This window comes from Oncorhynchus mykiss, chromosome 14, assembly GCF_057628025.1.
Source record: "Oncorhynchus mykiss isolate SJ-2025 chromosome 14, ASM5762802v1, whole genome shotgun sequence".
NCBI lineage: Eukaryota > Metazoa > Chordata > Actinopteri > Salmoniformes > Salmonidae > Oncorhynchus > Oncorhynchus mykiss.
In genome coordinates, this window is record NC_143035.1 from 23452941 (window position 1) to 23478631 (window position 25691).

General features: G+C 44.0%; 1 protein-coding gene across 1 annotated transcript in view; it reads left to right on the plus strand.

The window, feature by feature from the left end:
* LOC110487749 (ecto-NOX disulfide-thiol exchanger 2) overlaps positions 1-25691 on the plus strand; it is a 202247-nt gene that overhangs the window by 138450 nt on the left and 38106 nt on the right. Inside the window, exons 8-10 of the mRNA XM_090198596.1 lie at positions 13719-13824; positions 22578-22780; positions 24315-24455. Coding sequence (XP_090054722.1) covers positions 13719-13824; positions 22578-22780; positions 24315-24455 — 450 coding nt within the window. The remainder of the gene's footprint in view (positions 1-13718; positions 13825-22577; positions 22781-24314; positions 24456-25691) is intronic.

A 25691-nucleotide genomic window follows, 5' to 3' on the forward strand; every position in this document is an offset into this window, starting at 1 on the left:
TGAAACAAGGATCGGTGGTGACTAGAAAAACGGTGACGTTGACCACCAAACGCCTCCCGAACAAGGAGAGGCACCAACTTCAGCGGAAGTCGTGACAGTACACCCCCCCCCCCTTGACACGTGGCTCCAGCAGCGCGCCGACACCGGCCTCGGGGACAACCCGGAGGACGAGGCGCAGGACGATCAGGGTGGAGACGGTGAAAGTCCCGCAGTAACGAAGGGTCCAGAATGTCCTCCACCGGCACCCAGCATCTCTCCTCCGGACCGTACCCCTCCCACTCCACGAGGTACTGAAGGCCCCTCGCCAGGTGCCTTGAGTCCATGATGGCTCGAACAGCATACGCCGGGGGCCCCTCGATGTCCAGAGGGGGCGGAGGAACCTCCCGCACCTCAAATTCCTGGAGCGGACCAGCCACCACCGGCCTGAGGAGAGACACATGGAATGAGGGGTTAATACGGTAATCAGCGGGAGCTGTAATCTATAACAAACCTCGTTCAGTATCCTCAGGACTTTAAATGGCCCCACAAACCGCAGACCAAGCTTCCGGCAGGGCAGGCGGAGGGGCAGGTTTAGGGTCGAGAGCCAGACCCGGTCCCCCGTTGCGAACACCGGGGCCTCACTGCGGTGGCAGTCGGCGCTCGCCTTCTGCCGCCTGATGGCCTGTTGCAGGTGCACATGGGCAGCTTTCCATGTCTCCTCCGAGCGCCGAAACCATCCATCCACCGCGGGTGCCTCGATCTGGCTCTGATGCCACGTTGCCAGAACTGGCTGATAACCTAGTACCTATTGGAAAGCAGATAGGTTAGTGGAGGTGTGGCGGAGTGAGTATTGGGCCATCTCTGCCCAGGGGATGAAAGCCGCCCACTCCCACGGCCGGTCCTGGCAATAGGACTTCAGAATCCTAACCACATGCTGGTTAACTCTCTCCACCTTCCGTTACTCCCGGGGTGAAAACCCGAGGTCAGGCTGACCGAGACCCCCAGACGTTCCTTGAAAGCCCTCCATACCCTGGACATGAACTGGGGACCCCGATCAGAAACCATATCCTCAGGCTCCCCGTAGTGCTGGAAGACGTGTGTGAACAGGGACTCCGCAGTCTGTAGGGCCATAGGGAGACCGAGCAAAGGAAGGAGACGGCAGGAGATGGCAGAAAACCGATCCACAATGACCAGGATCGTGGTGTTTCCTTGACGGAGGAAGATCCGTCAAGAAATCCACCGATAGGTGTGACCAGAGCCGTTGTGGAATGGGTAGGGGTTGTAATTTCCCTCGGGGCAGGTGTCTAGGTGCCTTGCACTGGGCGCACACTGAGCAGGAGAAAACAGAAACCCTCACATCCTTAGCCAGGGTAGACCACCAGTACTTCCCACTAAGACAGTGCACTGTCCGCCCGATGCCAGGATGACCAGAGGAGGGTGACGTGTGAGCCCAACAAATCAAACGGCCGCAGAGAGCAGACGGAACGTACAGACGTGCAACTGGACACTGGGGGGGAGTGCTGGCCCGCTCGATTTCCGCATCCACTTCCCACACCACTGGTGCCACCAGGCAAGATGCCGGAAGTATGGGATTGGGATCCGTAGACCGCTCCTCTGTATCATACATTCGGGAAAGTGCGTCTGCCTTAGCGTTCTGGGAACCTGGTCTGTATGATAGGGTGAAAACAAAACGGGTGAAAAACACGGCCCACCTGGCCTGGCGAGGGTTCATTCTCCTCGCCGCCCGGATGTACTCCAGATTGGGGTGGTCAGTCCAAATGAGAAAAGGGTGTTTAGCCCCCTCAAGCCAATGCCTCCACGCCTTCAGAGCCTTGACGACAGCCAACAGCTCCCGGTCCTCCACATCATAGTTACGCTCCACCAAGCTGAGCTTCTTCGAAAAGAAAGCACAGGGGCAGAGTTTTGGTGGCGTACCCGAGCGCTGAGACAGCACAGCTCCTATGCCAGCCTCGGACGCATCCACCTCCACTATAAATTCCAAGGAGGGATCAGGATGAGCCAGCACAGGAGCTGAGGTAAATAGAGCCTTCAGGTGACCAAAAGCCCTGTCTGCCCCAGCTGACCACTGCAGTCTCACCGGTCCCCCCTTCAGCAATGAGGTAATGGGAGCGGCTACTTGACCAAAGCCCCGGATAAACCTCCGGTAGTAGTTGGCAAACCCTAAGAACCGCTGCACCTCCTTTACTGTGGTTGGAGTCGGCCAATTACGCACGGCTGAAATGCAGTCACTTTCCATCTCCACCCCTGACTCGGAAAGGCAGTACCCTAGGAAAGAGATGGACTGTTGAAAGAACAGACATTTCTCAGCCTTGACGTACAGGTCATGCTCCAACAGTCGACCAAGCACCCTGCGCACCAGGGACACATGCTCGGCGCATGTAGAGGAGTATATCAAAATGTCATCAATATACACCACTACACCCTGCCCATGCAGGTCCCTGAAAATATTGTCTACAAAGGATTGGAAGACTGCTGGAGCACTCATCAACCCGTACGGCAAGGCGAGGTACTCATAGTGCCCAGAGTGCCCCCCCCCCCCCAGTGTCCAGTTGTCTTCTACTGATCTTCCTCCCGGATACGCACCAGATTGTAAGTGCTCCTGAGACCCAATTTTGTGAAGAAGCGTGCCCCGTGCATTAACTCAATCACACTGGCTATGAGAGGTTGCGGGTAACTGTACCTCACAGTGATCTGATTGATACCTCGATAGTCAATACACGGGCATAAACCTTCATCCTTCTTCTTCACAATAAAGAAACTCGAGGAGGCAGGTGAAGTGGAAGGCTGAATGTATCCCTGTCCCAGAGATTCAGAGACATATGTTTCCATAGCCGCCGTCTGCTCCTGTGACAGAGGACACACGTGACTGCGTCTACCAGGGGATTTATCGCACAATCCCCCCGTCGATGGGGTGGTAATTGAGTCGCCTTCTTTTTACAGAAGGCGAGAGCCAAATCAGCATATTCAGAGGGGATGTGCTAGGTGGAGACCTGGTTTTTACTTTCCACCGTAGTTGCACCTATGGAAACACCTACACACCTTCACCGAGCACTTACGTGACCATCCCTTGAGAGCCCTCTGTTGCTACAAAATAGTGGAGTCATGATAGGCCAACCAGGGCAGGCCCAGCACCACGGGCAACGCAGGAGAATCAATAAGAGTTTAATTCTCTCTTCATGACCCTCCTGCGTTATCATGCATAGGGGAGCGGTGGCCCTGACCCTAATGGTCGACTATCTAAGGCGTGCACAGGGAAGGGCAAAACAACAGGAACAATAGGGAACCCTAAACTATGTGCAAACGAACGATCATTAAAGTTCCCAGCTGCACCTGAATCTACTAGCGCCTTATGCTGGGAATGCGGGGAAAACTCTATGGAAATTCTATGAACACAAACATGTGAGCAACAGTTAGCTCTGGGTGAGTCGGGTGCAAGCGAGATGAAGATGAAACAAGCGTTCTCCTGCCTGCTCTCCCTTCAGGTGGATGATCGAAAACCACCCGGCGCGGGATGGAATGAGCGGGCCCTGATCGACCACTACAGGTGTAGTCTACACGAGGACGTTCGTCAGCAGCTAGCCTGCAGGGACACCTGCAGGGACACCTGAAATCCTCATAGTTATCCAACGTCGCTCCTTCCCTTCCCTAGACGGCGTTGGCCCATTCAAGTGCTTTCCCAGATAGACAGGAGATGAGGGCGTTTACACTCTCGCGTCCCGAAGGAGCCGGGTGAACGGTCGCCAGGTAGAGATCCAGCTGGAGTAGGAACCCCTGGCACCCAGCTGCCGTCCCATCATATTCTGTCGGGAGCGTGAGCCAAATCCCACTGGGTCCAGGTGAAGGAAGGGTGGACATCGGTGTGGGTTGTTGTGGGAGCTGGGGTGATGATGATGGTGTTGCTGGAAAACCGCATCTCTCCCATCACTCCATGGTTTGCAACATGCGATCCATGGCTGTGCCGAGACTTTGCAACATATTTGCATGCTGCTGGACGCGCTCCTCCACAGGTAGTGGAGGGCTGTGTGCACCTGCTGACTCCATTGGTTCGGGTGCGTGTTTCTGTCATATGTCTAGGTGATGCGGGTAAGGCGGAGTCAGTTCAGGACACAGAGATGAGTAATAACCGTTACTTTACTCAAAAACAATAAACCAGGTGTGTATAATGAAGACAAAACAAATCGAAAATGAAACAAGGATCGGTGGTGAATAGAAAACTGCCGAACTTCGGCGGAAGTTGTGACAGTGTGGTCAAGGGGAATTCCTTATTATTACGTGAATATCGACTCAGATTATACAAGGGTATTAATTACTTAAATTAAAGGCTATTAACTAATGAAACCTGGCAAGATTTGTTCTCTGTATTTTGTTCATTACTTCCTATCCAACAACCGCTGCATTAATTACCTCAAACATGTTTTCCTCTTTAATGGAGGGTGCTCAAGTGTGGCGCTGCTGTCATTTTAGGGCCAAACGGGTACATTTGATCTGGGTACAAATCTCTGAGGGTGTTAGTGTGTAAAAAAGCAGATTTGGTATGTAATTAACTGCCTAATCTCTGTCTCATAGCAACACTGAAACAGTCACCATGGATCACAGGCTGGAGATGGTTGATCTTCCTTTGCAGATCCTAGTGCAGGAGATAGATTACAAACTAGTGGAACACATTCATTATAAACTCTTCATGCAGTTTGCCTGTGAAAGTGTGTACAGAGCCTTCAGAAAGTATTAATACCCCTTGACTTATTCCACATGTTGTTGTGTTACAGCCTGAATTCAAAGTGGATTGAATATGTTTTTTCTCTCACCCATCTACACACAATACCCCATAATGGAAAAGTGAAAACATGTTTTTAGACATTTTTGCAAATGTATTAAAAATTAAATACAGATATCGAATTTACTTAAGTATTCACACCCCTGTGTCAATACATGTTAGAATCACCTTTGGCAGCGATGACAGATGTTAGTCTTTCTGGGTAAGTTTCTAAGAGCTTTGCACAGCTGGATTGTACAATATTTGCACATTATTATTTGATAAATTCTTCAAGCTCTGTCAAGTTGGTTGTTGATCATTGCTAGACAGCAATTTCCAAGTCTTGTCATATATTTTCAAGCTGATTTCAGTTCCAACTGTAGACAATTACAGGAACATTCAATGTCATCTTGGTAAGCAACTCCAGTGTATATTTGGCCTTGTGTTTTAGGTTATTGTCCTGCTGAAAAGTGAATTTCTCTCCCAATGTCTGTTGGAAAGCAGACAGCACCAGGTTTTCCTCTAGGATTTGGCCTGTACTTAGCTCTATTCCGTTGCTTTTTTAAAAAACTCCATAGACCTTGACAAGCATACAAATAACCTGATGCAGCCACCACCATACTTGAAAATATGGAGAGTGGCGCTCAGTGATATGTTGGATTTGCCCCACACATAACGCTTTGCATTGGAAAAAATATGTTTTAAATTCACTGCTTGGCTGTGGGACATTACAGATAATTGTATGTGTGGGGTACAGAGATGAGGTAGTCATTCAAAAATCATGCTTAACACTTATACAACTTATTATGTTACTTGTTAAGCACATTTTTACTCCTGAACTTATTTAGGCTGGCCAAAAATACTTAAATGAAACAAGACATTTCCTCTTTTCATTTTTTTAATTCATTTATTAAAAATGTCTACAAAAATAATTCCACTTTTGACTTTATAAGGTATTGTGTAGGCCAGTGACACAAAATCTCAATATGATTCATTTTTAATTCAGGCTGTAAATGTGGAAAAAGTCAAGGGGTGTTAATACTTTCTGAAGGCACTTTATGTGTTCTGTGAGGAAAATGTTAATATATTTCCTGGTCAGGTCATGTGTTACAGTAGGTCATGTGGTCATGTGTTACATGTATACTGTGTGTGTGTGTGTGTGTGTGTGTGTGTGTGTGTGTGTGTGTGTGTGTGTGTGTGTGTGTGTTTTACGGTGGATTGACTCAGAGGTGACTCAGAAGTGTGTAAGGTGTTTGTTTGACAGCAGATCATCTCTCTAAAGATTCTTCTGCTGTAAAGATAGGTGCGAGGTAAAAATATATATATACAGTGCCTTGCGAAAGTATTCGGCCCCCTTGAACTTTGCGACCTTTTGCCACATTTCAGGCTTCAAACATAAAGATATAAAACTGTATTTTTTGTGAAGAATCAACAACAAGTGGGACACAATCATGAAGTGGAACGACATTTATTGGATATTTCAAACTTTTTTAACAAATCAAAAACTGAAAAATTGGGCGTGCAAAATTATTCAGCCCCCTTAAGTTAATACTTTGTAGCGCCACCTTTTGCTGCGATTACAGTGGTAAGTCGCTTGGGGTATGTCTCTATCAGTTTTGCACATCGAGAGACTGACATTTTTTCCCATTCCTCCTTGCAAAACAGCTCGAGCTCAGTGAGGTTGGATGGAGAGCATTTGTGAACAGCAGTTTTCAGTTCTTTCCACAGATTCTCGATTGGATTCAGGTCTGGACTTTGACTTGGCCATTCTAACACCTGGATATGTTTATTTTTGAACCATTCCATTGTAGATTTTGCTTTATGTTTTGGATCATTGTCTTGTTGGAAGACAAATCTCCGTCCCAGTCTCAGGTCTTTTGCAGACTCCATCAGGTTTTCTTCCAGAATGGTCCTGTATTTGGCTCCATCCATCTTCCCATCAATTTTAACCATCTTCCCTGTCCCTGCTGAAGAAAAGCAGGCCCAAACCATGATGCTGCCACCACCATGTTTGACAGTGGGGATGGTGTGTTCAGGGTGATGAGCTGTGTTGCTTTTACGCCAAACATAACGTTTTGCATTGTTGCCAAAAAGTTCAATTTTGGTTTCATCTGACCAGAGCACCTTCTTCCACATGTTTGGTGTGTCTCCCAGGTGGCTTGTGGCAAACTTTAAACGACACTTTTTATGGATATCTTTAAGAAATGGCTTTCTTCTTGCCACTCTTCCATAAAGGCCAGATTTGTGCAATATACGACTGATTGTTGTCCTATGGACAGAGTCTCCCACCTCAGCTGTAGATCTCTGCAGTTCATCCAGAGTGATCATGGGCCTCTTGGCTGCATCTCTGATCAGTCTTCTCCTTGTATGAGCTGAAAGTTTAGAGGGAGGCCAGGTCTTGGTAGATTTGCAGTGGTCTGATACTCCTTCCATTTCAATATTATCGCTTGCACACTGCTCCTTGGGATGTTTAAAGCTTGGGAAATCTTTTTGTATCCAAATCCGGCTTTAAACTTCTTCACAACAGTATCTCGGACCTGCCTGGTGTGTTCCTTGTTCTTCATGATGCTCTCTGCGCTTTTGACGGACTATCACAGTGCAGGTGCATTTATACGGAGACTTGATTACACACAGGTGGATTGTATTTATCATCATTAGTCATTTAGGTCAACATTGGATCATTCAGAGATCCTCACTGAACTTCTGGAGAGAGTTTGCTGCCCTGAAAGTAAAGGGGCTGAATAATTTTGCACGCCCAATTTTTCAGTTTTTGATTTGTTAAAAAAGTTTTAAATATCCAATAAATGTTGTTCCACTTCATGATTGTGTCCCACTTGTTGTTGATTCTTCACAAAAAAATACAGTTTTATATCTTTATGTTTGAAGCCTGAAATGTGGCAAAAGGTCGCAAAGTTCAAGGGGGCTGAATACTTTCGCAAGGCACTGTATATGTAAAATAGCTGTTTTCACATGTTGAATTTACATTGCAAGATCACATGTGAAAAACAAACACATGTAAAAATCCACATGTGAAAATCAAATATGCAGTTTCACATGTAAGAACATTCCACATTTACTCCAATGTTTGTGAACTAAGTAATTGTAAACAAACACTGTTTGTTAATTAAAACTATAATTTTGATGTCATAGATGGTCAGTCTTTGCATCCATAGTGTAGTCTATGGATTTGAGAGTGGTTACATATCTCTCCAGCACCATACCTCAACTTTTTACCGAAAAGGGCGCGGGAGGACACTTAATATTTCAATTAAGGATTGCTGCTTTAACCATCTTTAACAGTGTAATAGTTAGGGCTGTGGTGGTCACGAAATTTAATCAGCTGGTGATTGTCAAGCAAATTACTGTCAGTCTCACAATAATTTACCGTCAATTAACATAAAGACTTTTAGCATCTCCTGGCTTCCACAAGCCACTGATGCAGACCTTTGGGACATCTACTCTAATAAATCCATGTAATATAGCCTACACCATCAAAATAAATCCATTATTTATTTTAGACAGGTCTAAAGAAGTAGTCTATTTCAGAAGAACAGATTAGCATACTCTGAGTTGTCGCTATGTTAGATCCTGATCTGCCTATGTCAAATGGCTGTTGATTAACTACACAAGTTCATTTTGCAGACAAAATTTGCTGGCATTATTTTATAGTATGAAGAATACAATTGAACAAAGCTGAATAAAATCTAAATATTTTCTCAATGATTTGAGGGAGTGAGTGCACATGCAGCTATTCTGTGTTGAGCGGTTAACAAAGAAATAGGTACTCCTATAGGCTTAATTTAGAGTTCTTAATGTAAATGTAGACGTTATACAAACGTTGGGCTATATGTTTGGATTTTTTTACATTGTCAGGCTGCGTGATGTGACTCTAATGATTTGAAAAAAGTTGCTTGAAAGGCATTTGCTTTGTTTTTTTGTGCAGGCTCTCATTCACAATTTGACAAGCACTTGATAATGCCTCGAATATCACGGCGGCATCCCCTTTGTGGCCATAATGCACCCTAAAAGAATCCATGCCTTTTGTGGTCTTTGTGGCCTTCTCCCATCACGTGATCGCATCTTTCTCACAGGCTACAGGTGAAGACAGACACATCGGGGACGCAGCTCCGCACATCCTTATCCAATTCCGAGGTGCATATTGAAGATATTGGAAGAACTGTCCACATTTACTTTTGTCAGCCAACAAGATGAGTAGGCGTAATGAACAGCAAAATCACTAGACTATGTCAATCAACTATCCCCCATAGTACAAAAGTCTACCTATTCTATTCTGTGCGAGAAATAAATATTCCAAACATATTCTGGGACAGTTGTGGGATGCAATAGATCCCAAATTAATACAACCACTAGCATCAAAAATACTTTTTTACGCAATGTGGCTGACGCAACAGATCAGAACATTTAGCTTAAAATGTTGATAAACTATTAGGCTATTTCTTAACATTATAAGTGCAGAAATCCAAAAACAAAAACACAGCAATCCATGCAGCAATCCAAAAACACCATTATAAAAGTGACTACAAATGTGATTGTGCATGTAATTATTTTATTTCAAAGGGGAATTTTTATGGTGAAAATGATCTTTTCCAAACTTGAAACTCACTCGCCACTTATGAATTCCAGTTAGGCTCTAAATCCCTTGTAAAGCGGATTATGGTGCTTAATTTTAAGGAGTTATTTGGCCACTTTAGTTGTGATACAAACCTTATCAAAGCATATAAGCCTATGGGCTAGTCTATATGAGGTGTGCGACTATGATTAGAAAAAGACAGCAGTTTCTTATGCTGGGCATCATTCACATCATGATAATATATAATTCACAAGTGATAGGCAAATATTGTCACCCATCAGAATATTCTTGATTTAATCTTGTCTTTAGATATACTAAATAATATATTTGTGAAATTTGTTTTGATTTAGAATGGACCGGTACCATGCACCTGTCTCGAAACAGGGGCAGCGGGGAAAATACATGTCATCTATGCACTTAAATAGCGAATGGTGGACCCTTTCCCATGGTTGATGTGCTTAATATTAGGAAAGTTGAGAAATAAATATATTAGGCCTTGCCTATTGAAACCTGATGGGATCCTCCTCTTTTTAGTAGAGGCCATCACTCTGTTTTCTTGCGCAATTTCATATCCTAGAGAAATTATGCGCAACATAAGCTAACGGGCTCTAATGAAGTGTTTGATTAGATTTTTGAACACATTTGCATTGATTTAAGTTCCAACTGCAAAGTGATTAAAGGGACAATAGAGTGCTGAGTACTAGGCAGTTAGCGAGTCTAGTAGGCAATAACCATCAGCAGCATCAAAGCTTGGAGTAGCCTAATTACCATGACTAAACGGTCACGTGGAATCTGACTGGTGACCACCGGTGTGGCAATAATACGGTCACCGCAACAGCCCTAGTAATAGTGTTATTATATGGTGCAAACCTCTAGTGAGTGAGTTACTTTTATGCCATTAATATCAAGCAAAACTGAAGTCGAGAAGAACATTCTTAGAATTGCAAACAAAAATTATGATATTGAAAGCAAAACACAAACCCCAAAGTACTGATCGCAAAACAAAACATTGCATGGAAATAATGTTTACATTTGAAAGCAAATGAATTGCTTTCAGTGAAAAAAAATGTAATTAAATATGCATGTGAATAAAACACCTCCCTCCTTACTGCAATTTCTCCTATTGGTTATGTTACCCTGGCCTTTGCATCCTCTTGCTTTTTTCCAGTCGGCACATTCATTCCAGCCAGCATATTAATTCCAGCAATGTAGCACTCTGCATTCAATTGCTGGTTTCCCTTTGAAGCTAAGCAGGGTTGGTCTTGGTCAGTCCCTGGTTGGGAGACCAGATATTGCTGGAAGGGGTCAAAAATAAATGTGTGAAAAGAATGTCACATTTGGGGGGAAATATACATTTATTTCTTGGTCGTTTTTTTTGTAAGGGAGGTATGTGTTATAGACCTCTGATATCACTCTTTACCAAAACAGACTGACAGGTCAGATTCAATTTAAATACGCTAAGTGTTCTCTGTGGTAAAATGTCATGGACAGGTGGTTAGCAGTTATGAATAGCAACGGAGTCACAACACAACTGCCAATGGAAGAGAGTTGTAATGAATGTAAACAAGTTTTGAGTACTGTAACGAACTGAACAGCACATATTGTTCTTGACGATGACTTTAAATTCACAGTTAGGATAATGTACACGCACACACACACACAAACATGTCATGGTCTTTTATTTTTCAGCGCATGAAGTTGAAACGTGAAACTATGAACCGTTTGAATATTCAGAACAGTACAGTACAATCTCCTGCAGATATATTAACATGCTAATGACACCAGGAATATACCTCTGAAGAATTAACAACTCATACTGAACTGGAAGTACCTCTGAGTGTGTTGATGCATATTAACAATACTGTGAATATTCAGTTATTGTGATCCAGCAACACTTTTCCCTACAGAATAATCCACATGCTAATGATGATACCTGGAACTGAGCTCTTAACACAAATGCATCACCTTGTGTTGTAAAATGGGTTCATGACACAGGTTAACCATATCATATCCTTTTGTCAATGGACATCATCTCTGTTGTCACCAGGGCCAATCTTCTAATGTTCTACTGGATTTAATCTCTGTTGTCACCAGGGCCAATATTCTATTGTTCTACTGGACATCAACTCTGTGGTGACCAGGAAAAATCTTCTAATGTTCTACTGGACATAATCTCTGTTGTCACCAGGGCCAATCTTCTATTGTTCTACTGGACATAATCTCTGTTGTCACCAGGGCCAATCTTCTAATGTTCTACTGGATTTAATCTCTGTTGTCACCAGGGCCAATATTATATTGTTCTACTGGACATCAACTCTGTGGTGACCAGGAAAAATCTTCTAATGTTCTACTGGACATAATCTCTGTTGTCACCAGGGCCAATCTTCTATTGTTCTACTGGACATAATCTCTGTTGTGACCAGGACCAATCTTCTATTGTTCTACTGGACATTATCTCTGTGGTCACCAGGACCAATCTGTGACTCTCAGACCTTAATATAGAGGAATATTACCGCTCTCTTATTGACAGGGAGTTTATTTATAGTGGCTGTGAAGGTCAATGTATTTCGATGCTGCAGTGCGTGTGTGTGTGTGTGTGTGTGTGTGTGTGTGTGTGTGTGTGTGTGTGTGTGTGTGTGTGTGTGTGTGTGTGTGTGTGTGTGTGTGTGTGTGCGTGTGTGTGTGTACAAGTGTGTGTGTGTGTGTGTGTGTGTGTGTGTGTGTGTGTGTGTGTGTGTGTGTGTGTGTGTGTGTGTGTGTGTGTGTGTGTGTGTGTGTACGCGTGTATGTGTGTCGAACAGAACAGTAGACCTGAGAGACTGCAGGAGCTTCACTGTCTGTCACAATCACAACACCTGTATTTTACCACAAATCCATATATCCATTAACCTGTTCAAACATCCATCTATCCATCCATCAATTTATGACTATCTGCCTATTTACAAACCAGTCATTCTCCCATTTATCCATCCATTTTTTCAACCATACAAATCCCTTCAAATAGTAGGCTATTTATAGGAAATGATTTGAAAATTCTTTAAATAGAAGTAGTTGATTGGCGACACATTATTTGAATATACTCAAATATACAGAAAATAAGTATTTAAATAACACAGTATCAAATACACATGTATTAGAACTCAGGTCTGACACAAACACATATGGGCTGCTAGAAGCACAGTGGTCAATTTCAGTATAATGGTTTTGGGCACACAGCAGTTATGCTCATGTCTCAGACCTCTCTAGGGAACATCTAGATGTGACAGAATTTGTTAGGAAATGATGATAGTGTAACAGCTACACCTTGACTGCCCCAAAGTGCTGATCTGGATCACTCACTCACTCACTCACTCACAGACAGACAGACAGACAGACAGACAGACAGACAGACAGACAGACAGACAGACAGACAGACAGACAGACAGACAGACAGACAGACAGACAGACAGACAGACAGACAGACAGACACAGACTGCTGCTCTATATCTACTGTCTCGTCAGTGTAGAGGCAGACTGCTGCTCTATATCTACTGTCTCATCAGTGTAGAGGCAGACTGCTGCTGTCTATCTACTGTCTTGTCAGTGTAGAGGCAGACTGCTGCTCTCTATCTACTGTCTCGTCAGTGTAGAGGCAGACTGCTGCTGTCTATCTACTGTCTCGTCAGTGTAGAGGCAGACTGCTGCTCTCTATCTACTGTCTCATCCATGTAGAGGCAGACTGCTGCTCTCTATCTACTGTCTCATCCATGTAGAGGCAGACTGCTGCTGTCTATCTACTGCCATCCATGTAGAGGCAGACCGCTGCTCTCTATCTACTATCTCATCAGTAGTCAAATCTGCTGTCTCATCAGTCAAATCTTTCCTTGAGAGTACGCGACAGTGTAAACCGTACTCCAGCCAGGCTACCCAGGAGGATGGTGTTCAGTATGAACATCCAGTGATATTCCTGTTTTGTTGTTTCCCTCCAGGAGGATCGTGTTCAGTATGAACATCCAGTGATATTCCTGTTTTGTTGTTTCCCTCCAGGAGGATGGTGTTCAGTATGAACATCCAGTGATATTCCTGTTTTTTTGTTTCCCTCCAGGAGGATGCTGTTCAGTATGAACATCCAGTGATATTCCTGTTTTGTTGTTTCCCTCCAGGAGGATGGTGTTCAGTATGAACATCCAGTGATATTCCTGTTTTGTTGTTTCCCTCCAGGAGGATGGTGTTCAGTATGAACATCCAGTGATATTCCTGTTTTGTTGTTTCCCTCCAGGAGGATGGTGTTCAGTATGAACATCCAGTGATATTCCTGTTTTGTTGTTTCCCTCCAGGAGGATCGTGTTCAGTATGAACATCCAGTGATGTTCCTGTTTTGTTGTTTCCCTCCAGGAGATCAGAAACATGCAAAATGAAGAGCTGATGGGGATCAGACGAGAAGAGGAGATGGAGATGTCTGACGATGACATGGAGGATACACACGATCCTGACGACTCAGGTACACACACACTACACACATACCACACACATGCACACACATACCACACACACAGATGCACACACACTACACACATACCACACACATACCACACACTACACACACACTACACACACACACACACACACACACACACACACACACACACACACACACACACACACACACACACACACACACACACACACACACACACACACACATATGTTCTGGCATGTTCTTGGCATGTTCTGAAATAAACTGACCAAGACTCACCTCCAAGAACACATAAAACCTTACATAATTCTGCCCAAAAACTATGACAATTTATCTCAACCAGTGGCATGTGGGATTTTTACTGTAGGGGAGCTCTGATATCGCCTCGTGATAAACAATACCCACTTTGTCAAAGGCAGGGAGGCAAAATAATTTGCTTGTCCATTCCCAGCGCGCCTCTCCAGGGTGCTGTTCGAGAGACGCATCTCTGCAGCACTCCATCAACGTTCAGTCCAAAAAAATAATCTAACATAAATCATGTAGAAAATCTAGGATATGGTAGATAGAGCATTTTCTGGAGATAAAATATATGACAATGTATTGAGACGGACACTTTTTACATCATACAGGTATCAAATAGGCTAACGTAAATGGCACCCAATCAAATAAAATGTGCTGTCACATTTTTAAAAAATGACATATCCTAAAAAAGTTAAATGGACCATAGGAAATTGACAATCATGCTACTCACATCTGCTGTCCAGGAGTTTCACCCTGTGGGGTAAATTGACATGATCAGTGGTTTCAAGTTTGTATCCATTCATTTTTGACAAGCTGATCATAGAAATAAATAAAATACTTCTGCATTTCCTGCTATGTAAACACATTACAAATAGCCTCACGATAACTCCCGATGAAGTCGGGTAGCTGATATTCAGAGCTTAAATAGCCAAATTGATTAGTCACAGGAATCGGCACTAATAAAACCAATGCAATGGTCTGTTTTACAAATGGGCCTACCACATGGATGGGCATTCATAAACTTCCATTGCGGGCGACATGGTAGGCTACACCCTAGTAAGCATTAGTCCAAGTCTTTTTTCATCTTTTTTTGTTCCTGTTCAGACTTATTTTTTGGTGTTTTACAAACGGTAGGCTTACCACATCAGTAAGCACAGATCGACGTTGAATACTTTTGGAAATATTTTTTGGGTGCATGTCGGACCGGCATTGATTTCCACATCCAACGACATTGGTTTTGGGTATTTGGTCATAGACGTCTATGAATTAGATAATTTCAACTTTCATTCAGAACCATAAATTAACCTTATTTCATCGTCCAGAAAATACATATTTTCAACGTCTGGAAAATATATCTTTTCACCTTTCATTCTGAACCAAAATTTTACCTAACTTCATTGTGTTTTTAATATTTTTTCAATGTCATTTTGCTTTTCTAGTTTTGCGGGGGATGGCATTTTATGATCTCACCTAGGGTGGCAGAAAGGCAAGGACCGGCCCTGATTAGAGAGGAGTCGTCAGCTCATTCACTCTCTAAATTACCAAATTAAGTACAGTCTTCTCCAGACTGTCTGAGTGTGTGTGTTTATGAAAAAGAGAGATTGCACACAATTGGTAGACACTCTAACACTCTAGTTGGTAGACACTAACACTCTAGTTGGTAGACACTAACACTCTAGTTGGTAAACACTCCAACACTCTCTAGTAACACTCTAGTTGGTAAACCCTCCAACACTCTTTAGTTGGTAGACATTCTAACAGTCTAGTTGGTAGACACTCTGAGGGTCGAGTGTCTGCAGGTTTTTGGTTTTTCCTTTCAATTAAGACCTAGACAACCAGGTGAGGGGAGTTCCTTACTAATTAGAGACCTTCATTCATCAATCAAGTACAAGGGTGAAGCAAAAACCAACTGACACTCGACCCTCCGTGGAATGAGTTTGACACGTGCTATAGCGACTCTATGAAATGATAGTCATTTCACTCCAGCACCTCAGAAATACACATGAATGAGACTGACACTGCAGGCAGCTGACACTGTGAATGGACTGGTGTTGTGGAGATTATTCCCTGGCCTGCCTCTATAAATGGGGATGCTCATAGTCACAGCTGTAGCAAAGTGTGTGTGTGTGTGTGTGTGTGTGTGTGTGTGTGTGTGTGTGTGTGTGTGTGTGTGTGTGTGTGTGTGTGTGTGTGTGTGTGTGTGTGTGTGTGTGTGTGTGTGTGGGTGGGTGTGTGTGGGTATTGTGTGGGTGTGTGTGTGTCAGCTCCTTCAGCTAATTTCAGTGCTGTTCTGGGCACCAGTGAAGTACCATTAAGGTCGTCTTTACGCAGAACATCCTGTTTATGTCTGCTGAGCCAACAGAGCTACTGATGTAAAACAGATTGAAACAAACCATAATATTCACCTGGACATTCAGATGACCCTCTGCTTCTCTCTAAAGCAGTTAGAGAGAAAAGGGAATGGAAGCCAAGAGAGCGGGGCTAACTGCTACAATCAGGTCTCCTTTTCAAGTGTGTCGTTTACTTTCTGCTTTGGAATTGTTGTGATCTCTCCCGGTTAAGACCGCCTACCTAATTTCTATGCAGATATATGCAAATGTAATCATCAGCCAAGCAGGTTTTGATTTCACCCTTTTCATGTGTGACCTTGCTTATTAGAAAACACTAACAATCATTGTCAGGAGGCTGTCACAATGTTGGAAAGGAATGCTGTAGAGAAGGGCCAGGATGTGGCAGGGAGACAGGTGTTGATGTGACACCCCATCATATTTACAGTCTCAGTCACACCTGCTAGGGCTTCCTGTAATGCAAGAGCACAGTCCTGTTTAAGAAGCCGAGTCTCTGTGCTCTCAATCATAGACAGGTGGTCTGTTTAACCAGCAGGCTTGAAGAGGAACACCTGTATTCTGGGTTGGTGCTTCTACATTAATACAGTGCAGAATGGGAATGGGTTGGTGAGTCTACACTAATACAATGCAGAGTGGGAATGGGTTGGTGCTTCTACACTAATACAATGCAGAGTGGGAATGAGTTGGTGCTTCTACATTAATACAGTGAAGAATGGGAATGGGTTGGTGCGTCTACACTAATACAATGCAGAGTGGGAATGGGTTGGTGCTTCTACACTAATACAATGCAGAGTGGGAATGAGTTGGTGCTTCTAAATTAATACAGTGCAGAGTGGGAATGGGTTGGTGCTTCTATACTAATACAGTGCAGAATGGGAATGGGTTGGTGCTTCTATACTAATACAGTGCAGAGTGGGAATGGGTTGGTACTTCTACATTAATACAGTGCAGAGTGGGAATGGGTTGGTGCTTCTACACTAATACAGTGCAGAGTGGGAATGGGTTGGTGCTTCTACATTAATACAGTGCAGAGTGGGAATGGGTTGGTGCTTCTACATTAATACAGTGCAGAGTGGGAATGAGTTGGTACTTCTACACTAATACAGTGCAGAGTGGGAATGGGTTGGTGCTTCTACACTAATACAGTGCAGAGTGGGAATGAGTTGGTACTTCTACACTAATACAGTGCAGAGTGGGAATGGGTTGGTGCTTCTATACTAATACAGTGCAGAGTGGGAATGGGTTGGTGCTTCTATACTAATACAGTGCAGAGTGGGAATGGGTTGGTTCTTCCATACTAATACAGTGCAGATGGTGCTTATACATTAATACAGTGCAGAGTGGGAATGGGTTGGTGCATCTATACTAATACAGTGCAGAGTGGGAATGGGTTGGTTATTCTACACTAATACAGTGCAGAGTGGGAATGGGTTGGTTCTTCTACACTAATACAGTGCAGAGTGGGAATGGGTTGGTGCTTCTGCATTAATACAGTGCAGAGTAGGAATGGGTTGGTGCTTCTACATTAATACAATGCAGAGTGGGAATGGGTTGGTGCTTCTACATTAATACAGTGCAGAGTGGGAATGGGTTGGTGCTTCTACATTAATACAGTGCAGAGTGGGAATGGGTTGGTGCTTCTATACTAATACAGTGCAGAGTGGGAATGGGTTGGTTCTTCTATACTAATACAGTGCAGATGGTGCTTCTACATTAATACAGTGCAGAGTGGGAATGGGTTTGTGCTTCTATACTAATACAGTGCAGAGTGGGAATGGGTTGGTTCTTCTACACTAATACAGTGCAGAGTGGGAATGGGTTGGTTCTTCTACACTAATACAGTGCAGAGTAGGAATGGGTTGGTGCTTCTACACTAATACAGTGCAGATTGGGAATGGGTTGGTGCGTCTACATTAATACAGTGCAGAGTGGGAATGGATTGGTGCTTCTACACTAATACAGTGCAGAGTGGGAATGGGTTGGTGCTTCTACACTAATACAGTGCAGAGTGGGAATGGGTTGGTGCTTCTACATTAATACAGTGCAGAGTGGGAATGAGTTGGTACTTCTACACTAATACAGTGCAGAGTGGGAATGGGTTGGTGCTTCTATACTAATACAGTGCAGAGTGGGAATGGGTTGGTGCTTCTACACTAATACAGTGCAGAGTGGGAATGGGTTGGTGCTTCTATATTAATACAGTGCAGAGTGGGAATGGGTTGGTTCTTCTATACTAATACAGTGCAGATGGTGCTTCTACATTAATACAGTGCAGAGTGGGAATGGGTTGGTGCTTCTATACTAATACAGTGCAGAGTGGGAATGGGTTGGTTCTTCTACACTAATACAGTGCAGAGTGGGAATGGGTTGGTTCTTCTACACTAATACAGTGCAGAGTGGGAATGGGTTGGTGCTTCTACATTAATACAGTGCAGAGTGGGAATGGGTTGGTGCTTCTACATTAATACAGTGCAGAGTGGGAATGGGTTGGTGCTTCTACACTAATACAGTGCAGAGTTGGAATGAGTTGGTACTTCTACACTAATACAGTGCAGAGTGGGAATGGGTTGGTGCTTCTACACTAATACAGTGCAGAGTGGGAATGGGTTGGTACGTCTACATTAATACAGTGCAGAGTGGGAATGGGTTGGTGCTTCTACACTAATACAGTGCAGAGTGGGAATGAGTTGGTGCTACTACATTAATACAGTGCAGAGTGGGAATGGGTTGGCGCTTCTACACTAATACAGTGCAGAGTGGGAATGGGTTGGTGCTTCTACATTAATACAGTGCAGAGTGGGAATGGGTTGGTGATTCTACACTAATACAGTGCAGAGTGGGAATGGGTTGGTGATTCTACATTAATACAGTGCAGAGTGGGAATGGGTTGGTGATTCTACATTAATACAGTGCAGATTGGGAATGGGTTGGTACGTCTACATTAATACAGTGCAGAGTGGGAATGGGTTGGTGCTTCTACACTAATACAGTGCAGAGTGGGAATGGGTTGGTGCTTCTACACTAATACAGTGCAGAGTGGGAATGGGTTGGTGCTTCTACATTAATACAGTGCAGAGTGGGAATGGGTTGGTGATTCTACACTAATACAGTGCAGAGTGGGAATGGGTTGGTGATTCTACATTAATACAGTGCAGAGTGGGAATGGGTTGGTGCTTCTAAATTAATACAGTGCAGAGCGGGAATGGGTTGGTGCTTCTACACTAATACAGTGCAGAGTGGGAATGAGTTGGTACTTCTATATTAATACAGTGCAGAGTGGGAATGGGTTGGTGCTTCTATACTAATACAGTGCAGAGTGGGAATGGGTTGGTTCTTCCATACTAATACAGTGCAGATGGTGCTTCTACATTAATACAGTGCAGAGTGGGAATGGGTTGGTGCATCTATACTAATACAGTGCAGAGTGGGAATGGGTTGGTTCTTCTACACTAATACAGTGCAGAGTGGGAATGTGTTGGTTCTTCTACACTAATACAGTGCAGAGTGGGAATGGGTTGGTGCTTCTACATTAATACAGTGCAGACTAGGAATGGGTTGGTGCTTCTACACTAATACAGTGCAGAGTGGGAATGGGTTGGTGCTTCTACATTAATACAGTGCAGAGTGGGAATGGGTTGGTGCTTCTACATTAATACAGTGCAGAGTGGGAATGGGTTGGTGCTTCTACATTAATACAGTGCAGAGTGGGAATGGGTTGGTGCTTCTATACTAATACAGTGCAGAGTGGGAATGGGTTGGTTATTCTATACTAATACAGTGCAGATGGTGCTTCTACATTAATACAGTGCAGAGTGGGAATGGGTTGGTGCTTCTATACTAATACAGTGCAGAGTGGGAATGGGTTGGTTCTTCTACACTAATACATTGCAGAGTGGGAATGGGTTGGTTCTTCTACACTAATACAGTGCAGAGTGGGAATGGGTTGGTGCTTCTACATTAATACAGTGCAGAGTAGGAATGGGTTGGTGCTTCTACACTAATACAGTGCAGAGTGGGAATGGGTTGGTGCTTCTACATTAATACAGTGCAGAGTGGGAATGGATTGGTGCTTCTACATTAATACAGTGCAGAGTGGGAATGGGTTGGTGCTTCTACACTAATACAGTGCAGAGTGGGAATGGGTTGGTGCTTCTACACTAATACAGTGCAGAGTGGGAATGGGTTGGTGCTTCTACATTAATACAGTGCAGAGTGGGAATGAGTTGGTACTTCTACACTAATACAGTGCAGAGTGGGAATGGGTTGGTGCTTCTATACTAATACAGTGCAGAGTGGGAATGGGTTGGTGCTTCTACACTAATACAGTGCAGAGTGGGAATGGGTTGGTGCTTCTATATTAATACAGTGCAGAGTGGGAATGGGTTGGTGCTTCTACATTAATACAGTGCAGAGTGGGAATGGGTTGGTGCTTCTATACTAATACAGTGCAGAGTGGGAATGGGTTGGTTCTTCTATACTAATACAGTGCAGATGGTGCTTCTACATTAATACAGTGCAGAGTGGGAATGGGTTGGTGCTTCTATACTAATACAGTGCAGAGTGGGAATGGGTTGGTTCTTCTACACTAATACAGTGCAGAGTTGGAATGGGTTGGTTCTTCTACACTAATACAGTGCAGAGTGGGAATGGGTTGGTGCTTCTACACTAATACAGTGCAGAGTCGGAATGGGTTGGTACGTCTACATTAATACAGTGCAGAGTGGGAATGGGTTGGTGCTTCTACACTAATACAGTGCAAAGTGGGTATGAGTTGGTGCTACTACATTAATACAGTGCAGAGTGGGAATGGGTTGGTGCTTCTACACTAATACAGTGCAGAGTGGGAATGGGTTGGTGCTTCTACACTAATACAGTGCAGAGTGGGAATGGGTTGGTGCTTCTACATTAATACAGTGCAGAGTGGGAATGGGTTGGTGATTCTACACTAATACAGTGCAGAGTGGGAATGGGTTGGTGCTTCTACATTAATACAGTGCAGAGTGGGAATGGGTTGGTGATTCTACATTAATACAGTGCAGATTGGGAATGGGTTGGTGCTTCTATACTAATACAGTGCAGAGTGGGAATGGGTTGGTGCTTCTACACTAATACAGTGCAGAGTGGGAATGGGTTGGTGCTTCTATATTAATACAGTGCAGAGTGGGAATGGGTTGGTGCTTCTACATTAATACAGTGCAGAGTGGGAATGGGTTGGTGCTTCTACACTAATACAGTGCAGAGTGGGAATGGGTTGGTGCTTCTACACTAATACAGTGCAGAGTGGGAATGGGTTGGTGCTTCTACATTAATACAGTGCAGAGTGGGAATGGGTTGGTCCTTCTACACTAATACAGTGCAGAGTGGGAATTGGTTGGTGCTTCTACACTAATACAGTGCAGAGTGGGAATAGGTTGGTGCTTCTCCATTGATGCGGTGCAGAGTTGGAATGGGTTGGTGCTTCTCTCCTGTCAGCTGCCTTGTGCTGAGGGTCGATACTAAAGCCTGTCACGTTGTGGAAGGGGAATCGGTTGATGAGGCTCCCTGATCAATACACACCTCACCCAAAACCTCCTCGCCTGCTGGCTCTCTATTTGTCTCACACACACACACACACACACACACACACACACACACACACACACACACACACACACACACACACACACACACACACACACACACTCTATGCTGGGCCTCCCTCCCTCACACACTCACTCTCAGGTCTTATCTCCCCAGCTCAGCCACTCAAACACACCCTCTCATTACATTACACACATCCCCCTCCGACAGCTGTAAAGAACAGACTCTCCTGTCAAAGGAACGGGGGAAGAGTAGTTCTCATCACACTGTCTCTCCTCTCTGTCCAATAGGACAGGTTAGGATTTAATGAGCAGTTTTCATCACACAGTTTCATGTTTGTTCAATAGGACAGGTTAGGATTTAATGAGTAGTTCTCATCACACTGTTTCCTGTCTGTTAAATGGGACAGGTTAGCGTTTAATGAGTAGTTCTCATCACACTGTTTCCTGTCTGTTAAATGGGACAGGTTTGGGTTTAATGAGTAGTTCTCATCACACTGTCTATCCTGTCTGTTCAATCGGACAGGTGCAGATTTCATTAGTAGTTCTCATCATACTGTGTGTGGTGTGTGTGTGTGTGTGTGTGTGTGTGTGTGTGTGTGTGTGTGTGTGTGTGTGTGTGTGTGTGTGTGTGTGTGTGTGTGTGTGTGTGTGTGTGTGTGTGTGTGTGTGTGTGTGTGTGTGTGTGTGTGTGTGTGTGTGTGTGTGTGTGTGTGTGTGTGTGTGTGTGTGTGTGTGTGTGTGTGTGTGTGTGTGTGTGTGTGTGTGTGTGTGTGTGTGTGTGTGTGTGTGTGTGTGTGTGTGTGTGTGTGTGTGTGTGTGTGTGAAGGCCCTGTGGCCCAGGTGGAGGCCCTAAAGGAAGAGAATGACTCTCTGCGCTGTCAGCTGGACGCCTACAGGAACGAGGTGGAGCTGCTGAAGCAGGAGCAGGGCAAAAACCAAGAACACACACCTCCACAACACAGTGAAGAGGACACCATCAGGCAGCAACAACTAACCTTTCTACAACAGGCACTACAGGGAATGCAGAAGGTACTACTTCTACCAGACATATACCCACAGTAGTTAACTTCTTGCAGCAGTTCCTGCTTTGGATTTATTTTAATCAATTCCACAGGAATTTTTCATTTCCTGGTTCCATACAGATATTAAACCCCTGCAGATTCTGGCTGGTGAGACTCATAATCCATTGGTTTGGCTTCCTGGGGTGACCAGTCGTATTGAGGAAAAGTTACTTTTAATAGAGGTGGATAGAGAACTGCCCTCCCAATCTCACACACACAACACTGAGAAAGAGGGAGTAGGGATAGAGAGAGGCGTAGAGAGAGAGAGCAAGAGGGGTGCACTCTGAGAGTAGGATGGATAGAGAGAGGCGTAGAGAGAGAGAGCAAGAGGGGTGCACTCTGAGAGTAGGATGGATAGAGAGAGGCGTAGAGAGAGAGAGCAAGAGGGGTGCACTCTGAGAGTAGGATGGATAGAGAGAGGCGTAGAGAGAGAGAGCAAGAGGGGTGCACTCTGAGAGTAGGATGGATAGAGAGAGGCGTAGAGAGAGATAGCAAGAGGGATGCACTCAGAGTAGGATGGATAGAGAGACTTGACAGGAAAAGAGTCATTCTAGAATCTGATCAGTCTGCTGACCTAGACGCTGTACACAAACTAATACCAGCTGGAGGGGTTTCTAATAAAATATCCCCCTCAGGGAAAACAAACTGTTGGTTAAACAACCCTCAGGCAGGAAATCTGTTGCTTCCATCACCTGCTGGGTCATCAAATATCCTCAAGTGGTCAACGGTCATGCTCATATGAATAGACAGATGGTAATTACATTTCCAACACGCAAGTTTCGACATTGCCATGAAAATATTAAATGAATGGATAAAAATGAGGAGGAAGAGACGAAAATCCAATACTTCTTATTGCTCTGTGCTAAATTGTGATATCAGGCAGGCTCTGGCAAATTTCCATAACATTTTATCAGCAGGTGATTTGAGTCTGCCCAGGTTCTGTGAATTTCTTCCACTTCTGAGTCATGTAATACTTGCGTATTTCCGCCTAAACCCAACTGAGACTGTGATATAGTTTTTTAAGAAATGGATAAGGAGAAAGGACTTTTCAGCTTCTACATGGTTCTGACCTACATAGAGAAGCTATAAGCTAAAAGTTCCTTACTCGATGGCAAATCCTGAAACATAAGGGTTAGCACCGCTGGCTAACATGGTTTCCTCTATGGAGCTGATGGATAAAGTGTTAATAACCTGCATGAGTCATATGCCTGTAGTAAGCAATAATCTGTAGCTGTGTCTTCTCTGTCTTAAGGATTAGTTAGCATCTGTAGCTAACTGTGCCTTGGGTTAGGTATCATCTGTAGCTAACTGCTTTCTCTGTCTTAAGGGTTAGTTATCATCTGTAGCTAACTGTGCCTTGGGTTAGGTATCATCTGTAGCTAACTGTGCTTTCTCTGTCTTAAAGGTTAGTTAGCATCTGTAGCTAAATGTATCTCCTCTGTATCAGAAGTTTAAAGGTTAGTTACGGTATGTGGCTCACTGTATGTACTCTGTGTTTGCAGCAACTGCTGAAGATGCGTGAAGAAAAGAAACAGAGGGAGGCAGAGTTGGAGAAGAGTGTGGAGGACAAACAGCAGCTGGAGAGCCAGGTACAGAGCCTCAAGGAAGGACTGGAGAATCTGAATAAAACACGCACACACCAGGTCAGTAACACACACACACACACACACACACACACACACACACACACACACGCACACACACACACACACACACACACACACACACACACACACACACACACACACACACACACACACACACACACACACACACACACACACACACACACACACACGCACACACCAGGTCAGTAACACACACACACACACACACACACACACACACACACGCACACACACACACACACACACACACACACACACACACACATCCTATCATTGTGTGTTTTTGTTTTACCTTGTTTTATTTAGTATTACATTGTTATTGATTAATGTATTGTTGGGGTTAAAGCTTGCAAGAAAGGCATTTTACTGTATTTGTGCATCTAACACTTGTGTGAGACATTGCTAGATAATGTCAGCCATCTTGTACTCATGTTCCCTGATACAATAGTAATGAGAATGAGGAGGGATGGGATGAAGGCTCTCAGTCAAGAGAGAATACTGTGTGTGGTTCATGAGTTTGGCTGGCTGTAAAGACTGCTGGGATTTGAAATGTAAATACCATATCTGATTTGTGCTCTAATAAGAATGAAATTAGTTCTAAATGAGTTTCAATGTATGAGAAATGTTTCCGAAATAACTAATCAGCTACCAGAGCCCAGGCTGTGGTAGACATTAATGACATTTATTCAGTTTCAAAAGTTTTACATTTCTCCTTATCTCCTCTTATGGACCTCAGGATGGTAAGAGATGTGCTTACTGCCTATCAGACATTGACTGAGACATGTCATTTAAAAGGCCATTGAGAGAGAGCAGTCATTTAAAAAGCCAGAGAGTGACAGTACAATCATTTAGATCACCATCCATAGAGAGAAATAAACTGGTCATTTCCAAAGCTATAGAGAAATAGACTGGTAATTTCAAAAGCTAGTGAGGGTAATTTCAAAAGCTAGTGCGGGAGATAAGTGTTTCCAGTTTCAGAGATTTTGTAGTTCGTTCCAGTCATTGGAAGCAGAGAACTGGAAGGAGAGGCTCTGCTATGGAGACCAGCGAGTTGAGATAAGGGGGGACAATACCTAGCAGGGTCTAGCAGACAAATCCAACCAGGAAGTGGGAAATCTGAGGTTTGTAGTTTCATTTAAATGATTGCCTATCCAATATGCTGTGTCTATGGGGCCAGATTGCACTTCCCAAGGCTTCCAGCAGATGTCAACAGTCTTTAGAAAGTTTGAGGCTTATATTGTGGAAGGGTGT